The sequence below is a fragment of the Salvelinus fontinalis genome, chromosome 28, assembly GCF_029448725.1.
Source record: "Salvelinus fontinalis isolate EN_2023a chromosome 28, ASM2944872v1, whole genome shotgun sequence".
Lineage (NCBI taxonomy): Eukaryota > Metazoa > Chordata > Actinopteri > Salmoniformes > Salmonidae > Salvelinus > Salvelinus fontinalis.
The window spans coordinates 16,642,083-16,661,997 of record NC_074692.1 but is presented as its reverse complement, the minus strand read 5'-3'; the positions used below and the strand labels follow the sequence as shown (position 1 = coordinate 16,661,997).

Here is a 19,915-nt window from a genome sequence, read left to right as displayed (position 1 = left end):
GTGTGAACTATCTGGTTGTGATATACTGTTGTCCACCTCTTGAAGAGCATAGTCAGAACTAAACATTTCCGACTATTCCATGTGAAACAATTGTGTATATTTAGCTCTATCATCAGAGTTATTCCGCAAGTAATTAACTGCATGCTAATGATTAGAAAACATAATTTAATCATATAATTTCAGATACGTGAGGGTAGCCTCATGATATCTCTCAATATTGGCCTCCATTAATTGGATATTTAAGTGATATAAAATAAAAGTGAACTATAACTGACAAGAATGAGTGGTTTAGGTTAATTTCCCATCCTTTGTGGGCTCTACCTATCCAGCCTGGTCTGATAGACTAGACTTAACATAGCAAAATTAAATCTGGGATCCCCAAATTAGTATATGTTACGATTGGTATGGTTACATAAGACAGATGGTTACTTAGGCAAAAATGAAAGTAGAGTGTTTGGTCGGGCGAGCGAGCGAGTAACGTGAATGTCTAGGAACATCTTGCGAGTCCAAATCTCATCACGGACAACTTTAGTATTTTAGCTAATTAGCAACTTTTCAACTACTTACTACTTTTTAGCTACTTTGCAACTACTTAGCATGTTAGCTTCCCCTTCCCCTAACCCTAACCTTAACCCTTTTAGCTAAACCGTCCTCTAACCCTAACCTTAACCCTTTAACCTAACTCCTAAACTTAACCATAACTCCTAAACACTAACCCCTAGCATAGCAAGAATTCATAACATATCATATGTTTTGCAAATTCATAATATATAGTCTGTTTAGCAAATACGTAACATATAGTACATTTTGCAAATTCGTAACATATTTTACGAAATGGGTGATGGACATTCACAAATGAATATATACCATACAATACATTACATGTCATACTAAATGGAGTGTCTCAGATTTATCTACAGAATAATACAAAATGTTCTCAGACCAGGCAGCAGGGTAAAGCAGCAGAACCATGCATTTGGTGATGTAGGCTACTGTTAGCTAATGTTTACTTTGCAAGCTACCAGTAGAAACTTTGTACAGTTGGCTAAACATAGTGGTAAGTAAACGTAATGTACTTTTTCTCCAATGTAGGCCTACCTAGTGAAGTTAGCGAACATTATCCCATTTTCAACATTTTTAACAGTGTTTAATCGCGATTGCTTTGTGATTTATAATTTTGTGCAATGTGCAATTAAAGTTGCATAGCTGAATGCATGCATAATCTATCAATTTTACATATTTTGTTGCATGCTATGCAATTATTTAATCAACTGCATCCTCAGTGGGAATGGAGTTTCTGAGCTGTCTTTTCAATCAAAGATAATTTAATTAGAATGTTCTAAGACATTTTCAACGCGTGTATAGTGAGATATCAGGCGACCACACCGTTTGTACACCAATACACTTGCTTAGGACAGCATTATAGTAAAACGAGTTGTCAGGGTGAAACTATTTGAATCTTTTGGCTTTCCATAGATCTGAGAGCAAAGCTTATTGGTAAGAGGCTTCATGAATCATCCACCTGAGTCTTTCTGTAGCGACAAACCATTCACTCATTCATTCATTTACTGACAGTATTGCGAGGCGTACCTGTGCTGCACCTGTCCATGCTTTTACACCGAGCAAAAACAGAGAAGTCGTCTCACACAAATTCAAATATCAGTCAGAGACAGATGTGATACAACTGTTTAAAAATAAAAGCATTTCAGTTCTAAACAGTCAGGCATTTCAATTCTCTGAACTTTCTTGCTGATGTTCTTAGGCTTAGACAGGTAGGCTACTGTAAGTGATTTTACTTTGTGATTTATAATTTTGTGCAATGTGCAATTAAAGTTGTATACCGGAATGCATGCATAATCTAACAAATTGCCATATTTTGTTGCATGCTATGCCTATTATTTAATCAACCGCAGCCTCGGTGGGAATGGAGTTTCTAAACTGTCTTTTCAATCAAAGATAATTTAATTAGAATGTTCAGAATGCAATACGTAACAATGTAATTAACACACACACACACACACACACACACACACACACACACACACACACACACACACACACACACACACACACACACACACACACACACACACACACACACACACACACACACACACACACACACACACACAGTCTCTCATTCTCATTCTCCCTCGCTCTCATAATTCCCTGGCTTATCACTTCTGCTCCCCAAGGGCAATGGGTACACTTCGAGACCTGCAGTTTGCCCTACAGCTGAAGATTGAGGAGCGTCACCAGAGGGAAACACTCATTGATGAGCTAGAGCTGGAGTTGGATGCCAAGGATCACTTGATTCATGAACTGGACCCCTACATGGCCATCATCACATCCCCAGGGTCTTCTGGGGACAGCAGGAGCGGTAGAGATACTCTCAATGATTGGCTATGAAAAGCCAACTGACATTTACTCCTGTGGTGCTGACCTGTTGCACCCTCGACAACCACTGTGATTATTATTATTTGACCATGCTGGTCATTTATGAACATTTTGAACATCTTGGCCATGTTCTGTTATAATCTCCACCCGGCACAGCCAGAAGAGGACTGGCCACCCCTCATAGCCTGGTTCCTCTCTAGGTTTCTTCCTAGGTTTTGGCCTTTCTAGGGAGTTTTTCCTAGCCACCGTGCTTCTACACCTGCATTGCTTGCTGTTTGGGGTTTTAGGCTGGGTTTCTGTACAGCACTTTGAGATATTAGCTGATGTACGAAGGGCTACAAACTTGATTTGAAACTTGATTTGATTTGATTACTTATTGATTGCCTCCCACACGGTTTACTACTTCAGGTCACATGAGCTGATTAAGACCTCCTTTTTAGAGAATTACTTTCTAAAGAACCTGGAAAGTGGGCAAATCCTGGCTATAATGGACTGTGTGTACCCCACCACGGTCAACCAAGGCTGCTGCGTCATTTAAGAGGGAGACAGTGGAACTCTTGCCTATATTCTAAAAGGTAAGAAGTTAAATCAACAGTTGTTTATAGGTGGTGAGTAAAGTGGGGATTGGGAATACAGCCACTTCAAGGTCCTTCAAGGTCCCAACCACTGTTTTCTTGAATTTTCATGCATAGCCCTACTCTCAAAAACCAAAGTCCCCAATGTAGAGTAATTGCTTGAGACATTTTGGTGAATTATTCATCAAGCACTTGGTCTCCACAATCGAAGCGCAGTCAGCTCATGGTCTTTAATGAATGCTGCTTATTTGTCTTTTATGTTTGCTCAGAGATGGCCCAGTGAATGTTACTCAACAGTTGCCCCTCATTTCCTCCTCCCTCTGGCTCATGTACGAATTGCAATTTGTACGAATTGCAATTCGGGGCGTCAGGTGGCCTAGTGGTTAGAGCATTGGACTAGTAACTGAAATGGTTGCAAGCTCAAATCCCCAAGCTGACAAGGTAAAAATCTGCCCCTGAACAAGGCACTTAACCTACTGTTCCTAGGCCATCATTGAAAATAAGAATGTGTTTTTAACTGACCTGCCTAGTTAAACAAAGGTTTAAAAAAAAAAGTTGAGTTGGTATTCTCCTCTGTTATTGCCAGCACTGCTTTATAGCGCATTGAGGGGACATGTTAGAATGATCTGTTTCTGGAAGGAGAGAGTGAGAGATGGTGGTGGTATGCATGACAATAAGTGGCATACATAATGTTTTGTGATGAAATGTCAGGCAGGGACAGGGCAAGAGGTCCAACTCAGCCCTGGTCTGCAATGCTCATTGATAATGGCGCTCAGACATTTCTCAGACTACCCTCATATCTGATGTGACAGGTAATGGGCCACGGCTGTCCAATTTGCTTTTCTTGTTACCTGAGGCCTAGACTTTGTCTGTTTCTGCTGTGGTGTTGTAGATTAGAGTGTCTCTACCTGTCACATGGCATATCTCAGACAGCTGAGTTTATCTGATGGTGTGTCAGACACACTCCCTGTCAATCACCTGCAGCTGGGAGCTGAGTAAGGAGGGCTGAGCTAATGTGTGGTCACACCTCTTCAGCTGCCACCCTGCTGTCGTGGGGGACGCCACAGACTGCCATCATCATCCTTCATCATCCTCCTCTGAAGGAGCTCAAACAGAAGCTGCACTGTCACACACACACACACACACACACACACACACACACACACACACACACACACACACACACACACACACACACACACACACACACACACACACACACACACACACACACACACACACACACACACACACACACACAGTCTATGCCCATGCCAACATCATACAGTGTTTTTTCAATCACTTTCGCAAATGTTTCATATGTAAGTGGTATAAACTCTAAGCTGATAACAATGCCCCCTATCTTGTGTTCAGAACCTTTGATTGTGCATTAATTGGGGTTTCACATTTTTCACCCCTGAGTCATTCATGATCAATCAAAGGTTTCCGTGAAATACCATGATAACATTGTGTTTAGTCACCAATACATCAGATAATGATAGGCTCACCATTTAATCCAGCAAAAAAACACAAGATACACCTTTCAAAACAGCTATTTTTGAAGTGCTAAATAAAAATAATAGTAGATGGTACATTTTCCATCCAGTATTTGACTATAACTTGACATGCACCATTTCAAAATAATAATTAGTATCCAATGGCAGGTTGTGAACATGTTGAGAAACATGTCAGTCTTACAGTTTCATTATCGTTATACAGTACATGCGTAGGATAAATCATCAGAAATGGAGGTATTGTAAAGTAGTTGGACAATGTAAAAATGTAGCACAGTATGCCAATTCTGCCCAATGCAACCCTGTACAAGATCACCTTCTTTTTTTATGTGACAGTATCGCCTATCTCTCTGCTTCAAATCCATCAGTTTACAGTGTATCAATGAAATTCAGATAATGAGTGGAATATATTGTTAAATACAACTCAGGTATTTCAGTAGTGCATTGTACACTACTCTATAATTCCAAATGGGAGCACATAGTGACTCTTTCCACTTTTTCCTATTGAAGCACACTGGCTGATGTAGAATGATGATGTACGGTGCCTTTAGAAAGTATTCATTTTTCCACATTTTGTTGTGTTACAAAGTGGGATTGAAATTGATTTAATTGTCATTTTGTGTCAACGATCCACACAAAATACTCTAATGTCAAAGTGGAAGAAAAATTAGAACATTTGGAAAACATTTATTGCTGAAAAAACACTAATATATCTTTATTAGATAAGTATTCAACCCCCTAAGTCAATACATTTAGAATCACCTTTGGCAGCGATTACATCTGTGAGTCTTTCTGGAAGGAACGTGAGGAAGGCTCCACACCCCTCTCTCATTTGAGTATCTTACCTAGTTATTTTCAGATGAATAACGGCGAGTTCAGCTAAGCCCATACTGCCCTTCAGTCCCTTGACTTTTTGGCCCTGACGGAGACATAAATCACCCCAGAGAACAATGCTTCTCCAGCTGCTCTCTCTTCATCTGATTAAGTTTTTTCTCATTGTTCGAGAGCATCTGGTTGTCGCGGTGGTGGCACAGGGATACTCATTTCTCCTCAGTGCAGATTTTCTCTTTTCTCTATTCTCTTTTCTCTTTTCTCTCTGTCTCTCTCTCTGTCTCTCTGTCTCTCTCTCTCTCTCTCTCTCTCTCTCTCTCTCTCTCTCTCTCTCTCTCACCTGTCCATCTCCTCATTTGAATTCCATACTGTCACTGTCACTTGTCCACTCAAGCTTAACATTGTTGTCATCTTTCACCCACCAGGTGCCCTTAGAGCGTTCCTCAATGGGCTTGACACCTTGATAAGCTAATTTCCTGACGATGGCTCACCGCTCTTTGTACTTAGCTACTTCAACCCCCGACATCTGCCTTCGATTCATTTATTTCCAATGCGCTCTTTCTCCTCCTTGCCTCTTTTGACCTCACCCTTTTCCAGTCCCCTTACACTCACAAGGCAGGCATCTTTACTAGAGGATGTTCGCATACTAATCTCTTACTGCAAACCCCCTCCAGGTCTCTGATCACTACTTTGTTTCCTTTTCTGTTTCCCTTTCCTCCAACCCTAGTCACTCAGCCCGTACCCAGATGGTCATGCACCATTGCAATCCCCCCCCCCCCCCCCCACTACTCTCTCATCTTCTATCCTATAATCTCTCCCTTCTGCTAAATCCTTCTCCAACCTGTCTTCTAATTCTGCCTCTTCGACCCTACTCTCCACACTTTCCACATCCTATGACTCGATTTGTCCCCTTTCCTCCGGGGCCGTCTCAGCCCTCCCCTCCTGCTCCATGTCTGAGTGAAATTGCGACCTTACAGAACAGGGCTGCGGGCAGCTGATCGAAAATGGAGGGAAACTAAACTTCTGGAGGACCTATCATCCTTTCACTACCTCCTCTCTACCTTCTCTTCCTCTGTATCCACTGCTAAAGCCACTTTCTATCACTCAAAATGTCAAGTTTCTGCTTCCAACCCTAGGAAACAATTTTCCACCTTCTCCTCCCCCTAACTCTCCACCCCCTCTCCCTCCGTCTCTGCGGATGACTTTGTGAACCACTTTGACCACCAGATGAAATCCTGCTACTAGTGAGGTCCAGCTGCCGAACAACCTGCCCACTCGACCCCATCCACACCTCCCTTCTCCAGACCATCTCTGGAGACCTTCCCCCATTCCTCACTTCCCTCATCAACTCATCCCTGACCACTGGCTGCATCCCAAAAATGTCCAGAGACCCTCCCCTCCTCAAGAAACCAACACTAAACTCCTCCCTTGTCAAAAACCTCCTTAACTTCTTGACGCGGTTGTTGATGAAAATGATCCTGCTAAAGGGATCCGTGCGCCAAGAGGTTTTAAGCGTGCTGTCTCTGACCAACTCGCTCAGATTGATATTCTTGACCTTAACCAATCAGGCTTCAAGATTGTTGTCACTGCGACTCTCCACACTGCCAAAGCTGACGCTTTCTCCTCTGTTCTCATCCTCCTAGATCTATCTGCTGCCTTCAACACTGAGAACCATCAGATCCTCCTCTCCACCCTCTCAGGGCTGGGCGTATCAGGCTCTGCACACTCTTGGATTGCATCTTACCTGGCAGGCCGCTCCTACCAGGTGAAGTGGAGAGGATCTCTGTCTGCACCACGTACTCTCACTACTGGTGTCCCCCAGGGCTCGTTTCTAGGCTCTCTCCTCTTCTCTCTATACACCAAGTCACTCGGCTCCATCATATCCTCACATCATATCCTCTCTCCTATCATTGCTATGCAGATGACACTCAATTACTTTTCTCCTTCCTTCTTCTGACACCCAGGTGGCGACACGAATCTCTGCGTGCCTGGCAGATATCTCAGCTTGGATGTCGGCCCACTACCTCAAGCTCAACCTCGAAAAGATGGAGCTGCTCTTTTTCCTGTGGAAGGGCTGCCTGCTCTATGACCTCTCCATCACAGTTGACAACTGATATTTAACCTTTATTTAACCTCTCTTGGGTAGGGGGCAGTATTTTCACCTCCGGATGAAAAGCGTGCCCAAAGTAAACTGCCTGTTACTCAGGCCCAAAAGCTAGGATATGCATAGAATTGGTAGATTTTGATAGAAAACACTCTAAAGTTTCTAAAACTGTTAAAATAATGTCTGTGAGTATAACAGAACTAATATGGCAGGCAAAACCACAAGGACAAACCATCCAGGGGAATTTGTTTTGAGGTCATAGGAATTTTCAATGGTTTTCTATGGGATACCCTTATTAATAGGAACCTGGTTGCAGTTCCTATGGCTTCCACTAGATGTCAACAGTTTTTAGAAATTGTTCGATGTTTTTCTTTTGAGAAATAAAGAAGTAGTCCTATTCATTGTAAGTGTCACTCCAGGTGGACTCTACTGTTTTGGTGCGCGTGAACTGGAGCGCGCTTCACGTTGTTTTTATCCGGTATTAGAAACAGTTTATTCCGTCTTAAATTTGATAGATTATCTACATTTTAGGGTACCTGAGGTTGGATTAGGAACGTTGTTTGAAATATTTGGACCAAGTTTACAGGTAACTTATTAGATACTTTGTAGGCATGTTGGGCGAGTTGAAACCGGTGTATTTCTGAATCAAACGCGCCAAATAAATTGACATTTTTGGGACATAAAGAAGGACATTATCGAACAAAAGGACCATTTGTGATGTTTCTGGGACATTTCGGAGTGCCAACAGAAGAAGATCTTCAAAAGTAAGGCATTAATTATATAGCTATTTCTGACTTTTGTGGCGCACCTGACTGGTTGAAATATGATTTTCATGTGTTTGTATGCAGGGCGCTGTCCTCAGATAATCGCATGGTTTGCTTTTGCCGTAAAGCCCTTTTGAAATCTGACACAGCGGTTGGATTAACAAGAAGTTAAGCTTTATTTTGATGTATAACACATACTGTATATCTTCAATAATGTTAAATATTTGAATTTGGTATTTTAGAATTTTGCGCTCTGCAATTTCACCGGATATTAAGAAGTTTTAACTCGGCAAGTCAGTTAAGAACAAAATGTTATTTACAATGACGGCCTACCCTGGCCAAACCCGGACGACGCTGGGCCAATTGTGCGCCGCCCTATGGGACACCCAATCCCTGCCGGATGTGATGTAGCCTGGTGTCCCCCTCCCAGAGTGCAAAGAACCTTGCCGTGACCCTGGACAATACCCTGTCATTCTCTGAAAACATCAAAGCAGTAACTCGCTCCTGCAGGTTCATGCTCTACTACGTCCATAGAGTACGATCCTACCTCACACAAGAAGCGGCACAGGTCTTAATCCAGGCACTTGTCACCTCCCGTCTGGACAACTGCAAGTTTCTGTTGGCTGGGCTCCCTATTTGTGCCATCAAACCCATGCAGTGCAACCGCCTGGTGTTCAACCTTCCCAAGGTCTCCCATGTCACCCCGCTCCTCTGCACACTCCACTGGCTTCCAGTCGAAGCTCCCATCCATTACAAGACCATCGTATTTGTCTAAGGAGCAGCAAAAGGAAATGCCCCTCCCTACCATCACGATGTGCTCAAACCCTCTGTTCTCTGTTCTGCACTCTGTTCTTCCACCTCTGGTCCCCTCTTCTCTGTTCTGGCACAAATAATCCCACAGCACTCCCCCCCCCCCACACACTTTTTTCTACATTATAGAATAATAGTGAAGACATCGCAACTATGAAATAACACACATGGAATCATGTAGCAACCAAAAAAGTGTTAAACAAATCAAATTATATTTTATATTTGATATTCTTCAAAGTAGCCACCCTTTGCCTTGATGACAGGTTTGCGCACTCTTGGTATTCTCTCAACCATCTGCATTAGGTAGTCACCTGGAATGCATTTCAATTAACAGGTGTGCCTGGTTACAAGTTAATTTGTGTAATTTCTTTCCTTCTTAATGTATTTGAGCCAATCAGTTGTGTTGTGACAAGGTACCTATTTCGTAAAAGACCAAGTCCATATTATGGCAAGAACAGCTAAAATAAGCAAAGAGAAACAACAGTCCATCATTACTTTAAGACATGAAGGTCAGTCAATCCAGAACTTTTCAAGAACTTTGAAAGTTTCAGTGCAGTTCCAAAAACCATCAAGCGCTATGGTGAAACTAGCTGTCATGAGGACCACCACAGGAAAGGAAGACCCAGAGTTACCTCTGCTGCAGAGGATAAGTTCATTAAAGTTACCAGCCTCAGAAAGTGCAGCCCAAATAAATGCTTCACAGAGTTCAAGTAACAGATACATCTCAACATCAACTGTTCAGAGGAGACTGCATTAGTCAGGCCTTCGTGGTCGAATTGCTGCAAAGAAACCACTACTAAAGGACACGAATAAGAACAAGAGACTTGCTTGGGCCAAGAAACAAGAGCAATGGACATTAGACCAGTGGAAATCTGTCCTTTGGTCTGATGAGTCCAAATGTGAGATTTTTGGTTCCAACTGCTGTGTCTTTGTGAGATGTAGAGTAGGTGAACGGATGATCTCTGCATGTGTGGTTCCCATAGTGAAGCATGGAGGAGGAGGTGATGGTGTGGGGGTGCTTTGCCGTGGACACTTTCTGTGATTTATTTATAATTGAAGGCCCACTTAACCAGCACGGCTACCACTGCATTCTGCAGTGATACGTCATCCCATCTGGTTTGCGCTTAGTGGGACTATCATTTGTTTTCAACAGGACAATGACCCAAAACATACCTCCAGGCTGTGTAAGGCTACTTGATCAAGGAGAGTGATGGAGTGCTGCATCAGATGACTTGGCCTTCACAATCACCTGACCTCAACCCAATTGAGATGGTTTGGGATGAGTTGGATCGCAGAATGAAGGAGAAGCAGCCAACAAGTGCTCAGCATATGTGGGAACTCCTTCAAGACTGTTGGAAAAGCATACCTCATGAAACTGGTTGAGAGAATGCCAAGAGTGTTCAAATCTGTCATCAAGGTAAAGGCTGGCTACTTTGAAGAGTCTAACATATGAAACATATTTTGATTTGTTTAACACCTTTTTTGTTACTACATGATTCCATATGTGTTATTTCATAGTTTTGATGTCTTCACTATTATTATACAATGTAGAACATAGTAAAAATTAAGAAAAACACTTGAATGAGTAGGTGTGTCCAAACATTTGACTGGAACTGTACTTGTGAAAATTGCACCAGCGTGATTGAAAAAAAGAACTGTAACACGCACATTCAAAATGTAAACATGCACAAAGACACACATGTGTACACACACGCCACATAATGCTGCAACATCCCTGCCTTCTGCCACACTATGATTAGTATTCAGTTGACAATGATATATTCAGTATTTGCTGCATTGTGTATGTATGTTTAAATGTGTGTTTAACAGAAGGGAAGATGGAGGTGACGAAGGATGCCAAGAAGCTACTCACAATTGAACCAGGAAAAGTGTTTGGGGAATTGGCACTCCTGTTCAACTGCACACACACCTACACTATAACAAGTACTGGAGCGTTGTGCATGGAGTGCTGTGTAGCGTGGTTGTTCTATTCTATTGTAATAACAGCTGAAGTGAATACAAAATGTCATCCAGAAATCCTTTCTTTTGCTGTGTTTGGATGGATTTTTCATAATAATTATTGTTCAAGAGAGCAGAACAATCACAGACCAGCATATTCACAGCTGAGTAGATCTGGTGCAGAGGGAAGTACTCTAGAATTTCTCATCAAAATATATTTATTCAAAACAACATCACAGCTTTACATGCTCCTCTCTGAGATGTGGGGAATACAAAACACGTCTTGCTTTGGCTCATAAAAACTAATCTCCTGTCTCAGGGCTCCCACTATTTATACCCGGTCCTTGGAAATGGAAATTACTGTATGCTAATATGTAAAATGGTATATCAACACATTTTATTTGATTATACATTATTTGATCAATTTCACAACAATTCTCCTCATGACCAACCAAATATCCCCTCAATGAGAGCTATTATTTCTCAGTGGCTTTAACTTGATTTTCTCAATGGAAAATGAAATGTGTGCTATAGCTACACTGTCTGTGCTCAGCCTCTGCTGCTCACATCTGACTTGCTTTCACAAAGAAATAGGTTGACGAAATGGAAAGAATCAGTGCAAATTTTTAAATATTTTTTTCCCTTCACAGTGTTTCCTATACACTTTTCCTCTGTGCATTTTCTCTTTCAGTGCAATGATGCTTTCCTGATTAATTGTATAGCACCTTTATCTTTCAGTCAATCCCTCTCCAATTCCCTCTCTCTGTATATCCGTTCTCACAGCAACAGTTCAGCAGTTCTTTCTTCCATATCCACTCCACCCATTCCTTTCCCTGGCTTGGCACTGACCTTGTTCTCCTGGCTGACTTGAAATGACTTTCCCTTTGTTGCCATCAGAGAACATCAATAAAGCTTCCTCTCCTGTGGTCTGACTCACTGTGACTGCAAGAGGTTCTAGTGAAAAAAGGAGTTCATGGTTGCACAGGATGTTCTTCCCAGAAAATGGCAGAGAGTATGACATAAAAGGGTTAGACAAATATCTTAGAATGCTCTATTAGGTGTCAGTTGACATTCAGGTTTTAAACTCAATTATACTGTAGCGATCCTCACTATATGAGCCACGTTACAACACCCACCAAGAGGGTTAATCCTATTTGCGTGATACATAGGGTGTTTGCCTTTCAAGCCAGCAACCCTGGTTCACTTCTCTGCCCTGCTGTTCGCTACAATTACGTACCATATAAAGATAACAATGCCATTGATTTCACACAGCAAGTTAATTTAGGAACTTAAATAATGACATGATTGGTAAGAATTCAGAGGAGCATTTCTCAAGGTTAATTAGCCCCATTTTGGAATGGAATCTTCATAGTTGACACAGTATGCACCTATTTACACCTCTTTCCTGTATATGTCCTATTCCTTACTGTTATTTCATTGTCACTATTAAATTCATTAGTGTGATGTTTGCAATGTAATCTAAGCGTGTAGTGTCTATTGTACAGTAGAGAGGAAGGACTAAAAGGATTGGAGTTGTACGGTTAGTACAAGACAGAGGCTCCTGTTTGATGAAGCCCTGCTGAATCAATTCTTCTGTTTCATTATAATTTAGAACATCTCTGTCAGAGTTCCATTCCTGTCTGGCCAAATAACCAACAAAGGAAGAGAGGAAGGCTGCATGGAGTAATATGATCTAGAATCTGTCCTCCTTATTCCCTTATCCACAACACCTTCCGAGAAAGAAACACAAACACTCAGATATTCCTTAATAGTAGAGGGAACATTTCTAGTACTGTTATCGGACTGTGTTTCTAAGAGGGAAATGGTTGGAGAGCATCATTTGCAAACACAGCCTTGACAGGTGCTGCATCTATTTACAGAGTTAAACATGTGAAACAGAAGACATTTGCTAAGTCCCCTGGATCCTTTCACAGCATTATAAGACTGCGTTTAAAAATATATATTTGTATTTTACCTTTATTTAACTAGGCAAGTCAGTTAAAAACACATTTTAATTTTCAATGATGGCTTAGGAACAGTGGGTTAACTGCCTTGATCTTGCAACCTTTCGGTTGCTAGTCCAACACTCTTACCACTAGGCTACCTGCCACCGTTGAGACAATGACTTATCATTGACCCAAGCCCAGCTCAGTTAATCCTTACCATTGTGTCGCTGAGTTGTCATGATGCTTCAGAAAATGTACATTATCCCAGGGGCATTGGTAGACACAATGTAAGTAACCTAATTAATGTCCTTCTAACTGCCCTGAATGCCTCCGCTGATCCTACAGCTATTGTATGTTGTAATCATGTGCCTATGAACCAGAGTTATATTGTTAGCATTGAGGCTGTGTGCCTTAGTAGGAAGTCTACTTTGTGCAGCTCACCCTGCTCTAAGATAAATAACTTGAGCATGTCTACTTCTGCTAAGCTTCCCAGCAAAGCAATGAAAACAGTCAAGCATCCCAGAAAAGTGCTAAAAATAGCCCATGTTAACATATGTAGCTTAAATAAAGGTTAATTTAAAAAAAATATTGGTTCACACACTTCACCACAGTGTTTTCCAGTCTATATAATATATGATTATAGATGTGTTGTTGTTTATTTTATGTATTGCCAAAATAAAGGTTCAATAAAATAAGTAATACACTTGAGTTCTTACTGGTGGCAAAGACTGACTACAAAGACACCACATTCAAGTCCTCCATCCCCCACTTAGTCTGATTGCTGCTGTCTCTGGCTCCACAACAAACCCCCGCCCGGCCATCTAGAGGTGTGAATACCCAGCCAGCCTACAAGTAGAGGATGTGCTTTAAGTGCTAAGTGCTTTACAGCAGAAAGAGACTTGGGACTTGGGACCAGCAGCACAATGATGTGTAGAGGGTGTTCTAAATTCTGTAATTGTAAATACTGTTTTTATTTTATTTTTTACTTTGGGTGGCTTGTGATGTGTTTTCTTATGCCATTAGATCAGTGTTGGCTGCTAACTTGGCCCTTTTCTTAAATATTTCAATTCTGTGTTTGGAGACATTGGATCAGCATTCTTATTGCATTTCTTGTTAGTACATTTTATGGAGGCAAGCTAATGATCCATAATATATGACATTCCTGGGAGTGTGTAAACTAGTTTTTTTATTAGCATAGCATTTTGTATGTTTTCTATAGTTATATTCTTGAAATGGATCAATTAACCAATTCGCCCACTTGGAGGCCACTTGGGTACATTTGGGCAAATCGTGAAGGACACCTAGGTGACTTCATTCTAAATGTCATGTAGCTTGCTCATTTCTGAATTTATCAGTCTGAAACTTTGCACATACGCTGTTGCCCTCTCGTGGACACCATCTAAATGACCTGTGTGACCTTTCTCTTGCATTTCAAAGATGATGGTACAAAAAAAAATACAAAAACCCTGTGGTTTCTTTCTTAGTATTTTCTTTTACCAGATCTAATGTGTTATATTCGCCTACATTCATTTCACATTTCCACAAACTTCAAAGTGTTCCCTTTCAAATGCTATCAAAAATATGCATATCCTTGAATCAATGCCTGAGCTACAGGCAGTTAGATTTGGGTATGTCCCTCTAGGCAAAAATTTAAAAAAAGGGGCTGATCCTTAAGAGGTTTTAAGGAACCTTTTGGTCCTAGACTTTGCACTCTGGTACCGCTTGTCGTGCGGTAGCAGAGAGAACAGTCTGACTTGGACGACTGGAGTCTGACAATTTTTTGGACTTTCCTTTGACACCGCCCAGTATATACAGTAGGTCCTGGATGGCAGGAAGCTTGGCCCCAGTGATGTAATGGGCCGTACGCACTACCCTCTGTAGTGCCTTACGGTCAGATGCCGAGCAGTTGCCATACCAGGCGGTGATGTAACCGGTCAGGATGCTCTTGATGGTGCATCTGTATAACTTTTTGAGGATCTGAGGGCCCAAGCCAAATATTTTCAGCCTCTCGAGAGGAAAAAGGAGTTTTCGTGCCCTCTTCATGACTGTCTTGGTGTATTTGGATCATGATAGTTCGTTAGCGATGTGGACACCAAGGAACTTGAAACTCTCGACCCACTCCACTACAGCCCCGTCATGTTAATGGGGGCCTGTTCGGCCCGCCTATTCCTGTAGTCCACGATCAGCACCTTTGTCTTGCTCACATTGAGGGATAGGTTGTTGTCCTGGCACCACACTGCCAATTCTCTGACCTCCTCCATACAGGCTGTCTCATCGTTGTCAGTGATCAGGCCTACCACTGTGGTGTTGGAGTCGTGTTTGGACACGCACTCATGGGTGACCAGGGAGTACAGGAGGGGACTAAGCATGCACCCCTGAGGGGCCCCAGTGTTGAGGATTAGCATGGCAGACGTGTTGTTGCCTACCCTTAACACCTGGGGGCGGCCCGTCAGGAAGTCCAGGATCCAGTTGCAGAGGAAGGTGTTTAGTCCCAGGGTCCTTAGCTTAGTGATGAGCTTTGTGGGCACTATGGTGTTGAACGCTGAGCTGTAGTCAATGAACAGCATTCTCACATAGGTGTTCCTTTTGTCCAGGTGGGAAAGGGCAGTATGGAGTGCGATTGAGATTACGTAATCTGTGGATCTGTTGGGGCGGTATGTAAATTGGAGTGGGTCTAGGGTTTCTGGCATGATGGTGTTGATATGAGCGATGACCAGCCTTTCAAAGCATATCATGGCTACTGACGTGAGTGCTACGGGGCGTTTACTCAGACCCTTTACTCAGTACTTTGTTGAAGCATCTTTGGCAGCGATTACAGGTATGACACTCCCATTCTCTGCAGATCCTCTCAAGCTTTGTCAGGTTGGATGGGGAGGGTCACTGCATAGCTATTTTCAGGTCTCTCCAGAGATGTTAGATTGGGTTCAAGTCCGGGCTCTGGCTGGGTCACTCAAGGACATTCAGAGACGTGTCCTGAAGCCACTCCTGCGTTGCCTCTACTGTGTACTTAGGGTCATTGTAGTGTTGGAAGGTGAACCTTCGCCCCAGTCTGAGGAGGTTGTCATCAAGGATCTCTCTGTATCTTTCTTTCGATCCTGACTAGTCTCCCTGTCCCTGACTCTGAAAAACATCGCCAAAGCATGATGCTGCAACCACCATGCTTCACTGTAGGGGTGGTGCCAGGTTTCCTCCAGGCGTGATGCTTGGCTTATAGGTAAGCCAAAGAGTGCAATCTTGGTTTCATCAGACCAGAGAATCTTGTTTATTATGGTCTGAGAATCTTTAGGTGTCCTTTGGCAAACTCCAAATGGGATGTGATGTGCCTTTTACTAAGGAGTGGCTTCCGTCTGTCTCCCTTCTCCACAGAGGAACTATGAAGCTTGTCAGAGTCTCCATCGGGTTCTTGGTCACCTCCCTGACCAATGCCTTTCTCCCCCGATTGCTCAGTTTGGCCAGGCGGCCAGCTCTAGGAAGAGTCTTGGTGGTTCCAAACTTCTTCCATTTAAGATTGATGGAGATTGCTGTGTTCTTGGGGACCTTCATTGCTGCAGAAATGTTTACCTTTCCCCAAATGGTACCCTTCCCCAGATCTGTGCCTAGACACAATCCTGTCTCGGTGCTCTGCGGACAATTCCTTCGATCTCATGGCTTAGTTTTTGCTCTGACATGCACTGTCAACTGTGGGACCTTATATAGACAGGTGTGTGTCTTTTCCAAATCATGTCCAATCAATTTACCCACAGGTGGACTCCAAGTTGTAGGACATCTCAAGGATGATCATTGGAAACAGGATGCACCTGAGCTCAATTTCGAGTCGAGTTTCATAGCAAAGGGTCTGTATACTTATGTAAATAAGGTATTTAATTTCATTTTATTTTTAAGGTGCAAAATTGGCTAAATAACCTGTTTTCATTTTGTCATTATGGGGTATTGTGTGTAGATTGATGAGGAAAACAATTAGTTTAATCATTTTTAGAATAAGGCTGTAACATAACATAATGTGGAAAAGGTGAAAGGGTCTGAATACTAGCCGAATCCACTGTATATTGTGTTAGTGCTTGTTATAAGCATGTATGAACCTTTATTATGTCTTATCATAAGGCTTATAATATGTTTTGTTTCTCTATCTCTCTGTTTTGTATTTTAATGAGCCATGATCCAAATGAATCATTACGATGTATTTAACCTTTATTTAGAACCAGTAAAGCAACATGGGTAACTCTTCTTTTCCGTGTGAGCTGGTCAGAGGAAGATGCAGCTCTCCTCTTCAACGTGTTTCTTCGGGATTTTCAGGTCATATGCAATCTAGTAGAGGGGGAAATCGGTCATTCTGAGTTGATGAGTTGGTAGGAAGTAGTGGGCCAGGCTTGAAAATGTGTCAGTAAATCCCATTGCATTGTTATTGTCTAGTTTCCAACATTTATTTGAATGGCTAGGCCCACATGTTGACGTTGTAGTTGATGTTTTTATACTTTTCTCAGGTACAGCTTAAGACCAACATCAACTGCCTTTTCACCATGAGGGTGTTGAGGAAGCATCAGATTCTTATGGTTGGTCAACAGGAGCGCATCCTCAGGGAAAGACACATCCTCATGGCAGCTCATAGTCCATTCATCGTGAGGTATGCTCCCACCCACCAGCCTAACATACCTCAATATGATCGCGGGTTATAGGCATTGTACCTTAGGCAATGTTCCCGCTTTCGCAGAGATCCCATTTAAGGGAAATGCTGCATATATCAGATCAATCGGAAATTGACTTTAAAAACCGCAATGCCTTTAACCTACGATTGGATTGAATCCCTGCCCTTATTTTAGACTGGTGAACTCACTATATGGTTATCAACTGGACAATACCTGTGTCTTCTTTGCCACCGCTAGGCTACACCGTACCTTCGGAGATGCGAAGTGCTTGTACATGCTGGCCGAAGCTTGTCTAGGTGGTGAGCTTTGGAGTCTACTGAATAACAGGTACTGCTAACGGCAGTACTGTCTACATTTTATGTTTGTATATTTTACAGTATGGATTTTATAACTGAATTGATAGGATTTGAATACTTCTCCTAGGGAACAACATCGGAATATTCCATGAAACTTTCTGATCACTATTGTGCTCTTGCTTCTACATTTCAGAGGCTCGTTTGATGACAGCAGCACATGTTTTTACACTGCCTGTGTTGTTGAGGCCCTCATCTTCTTGCACCACAACGATATCATCTACAGGGACTTGAAGCCTGAAAATGTAGTTCTGGACCAGTGCGGATATGCCAAAGTGGTAACTTAGAGACTACATTTCCATTTGATGCATTTTTAATCCACCCAAGATGAAGAAAGGGGGCATCCTTATAATAATATAGTAATTGTCAATTTCGTACATAGTTACACAAACAAATACAGTACGTCCAAAGGTTACAGTTATATTATCATACATAGAACTGTTTCACTTTGGAAAATCTATGTTATAGATCCATTGAGATACCGAAAATGCATATTTATCACGTTTCAGGTAAGTCCCAGATGCAGACAACTTTGAATGAATAACAGTTTATTAATCCAACAAGAGCAGGAAAAAGACAGGTCAAGGGCAGGCAGGGGTCAGTAATCCAGAAAGGTGGGGCAAAGGTACAGGACGGCAGGCAGGCTCAGGGTCAGGGTTGGCAGAGGTCAGTAATTCAGAAAGGTGGGGCAAAGGTACAGGACGGCAGGCAGGCTCAGGGTCAGGGTTGGCAGAGGTCAGTAATTCAGAAAGGTGGGGCAAAGGTACAGGACGGCAGGCAGGCTCGGGGTAAGGGTTGGCAGAGGTCAGTAATTCAGAAAGGTGGGGCAAAGGTACAGGACGGCAGGCAGGCTCAGGGTTGGCAGAGGTCAGTAATCCAGATAGGTGGGGCAAAGGTACAGGACAGCAGGCAGGCTCAGGGTCAGGGTAGGCAGAAAAAGTCAAAACCGGAAAAACTAGAAAACAGAAACAATCAAGAGACAGGAACAGAGGGAAAAACGCTGGTAGGTTTGACAAAACAAAACGAACTGGCAACAGACAAACAGAATACAGGTATAAATACACAGGGGATAATGGGGAAGATGGATGACACCTGGAGGGGGGTGGAGACAATCACAAAGACAGGTGAAACAGATCAGGGTGTGACAATATTCATAACTTGACTGTGCTTTGCCTTTCCTAAGTGGGGTATGGTTCTGCTAAGAAAGTGGGCTTGGGAAAGAAAATGTGGACGTTCTATGGCACGCCTGGCTATGTTGCCCCTGAGATAATCCTAAACAAGGGCCACAGTGTATCTGTAGATCTCTGGTCTCTGGGCGTCTTCGTGTTTGAGCTGCTGAGTGGAAGGTAATATTATTAAATAGTCTATTTCTCTCCAGAGTGTTTTGTCCCATTTTTGTTCTCTGTCATCTCTAAGACATTCTACTTGATGTCCCTTCTCAATCTTTACCTTTCCAGTCTCCCATTCTGTTGCCCTGATCCTATGAATACGTTCACAGCTACCATCCGTGGGATTGATCTGGTTGAATTCCCTAAAACCATCAGTAAGAGTGCCTCAAATCTGATCAAGAAGCTCTGCAGGTGTGACACAGCTAAGCCATACAACAATGACTGCATACAGACATTCATTGTATCATACTACCTCAGCAATTAGTTGTGTGTCATGATGTCTCTCTGTCCTGGTCTCTCAGGAACAACCCCGCAGAGACTTGGGAATCATAGAAATGACTCCAAGGACATCAAGAAGCACAAGTAAGATGGCTGAAATGGGTTCCTGAGTGGTGCAGCGGTCTAAGGCACTACATCTCAGTGCAAGAGACGTCACTGCAGTCCCTGGTTCAAATCGAGGCTGCATCACATCTGGCTGTGATTGGGAGTCCCATAGGGCGGAGCACAATTGGCCCAGCGTCGTCTGGGTTTGGCTGTGGTAGGTCATCATTGTAAATATGAGTTTGTTCTCGACTGACTTGCCTAGTTAAATAAAAAAGATGGAAACATCAGACTGTGGCACTGTCATCTA

The 19,915-nt window shown here is 42.6% G+C and overlaps 1 protein-coding gene across 1 annotated transcript; it reads left to right on the top strand.

Moving 5' to 3' along the window:
• The first annotated feature begins 2,199 nt into the window (after positions 1-2,199).
• LOC129825903 (cGMP-dependent protein kinase 1-like) lies at positions 2,200-19,651 on the top strand. Its single transcript, XM_055886014.1, has 9 exons — positions 2,200-2,380; positions 4,008-4,097; positions 7,069-7,082; positions 17,382-17,521; positions 17,781-17,870; positions 18,033-18,174; positions 19,100-19,242; positions 19,354-19,439; positions 19,587-19,651. Exons 1-9 carry the CDS (start codon positions 2,200-2,202, stop codon positions 19,649-19,651), a joined length of 951 nt encoding a protein of 316 aa, XP_055741989.1.
• The last annotated feature ends 264 nt before the right edge of the window (positions 19,652-19,915 follow it).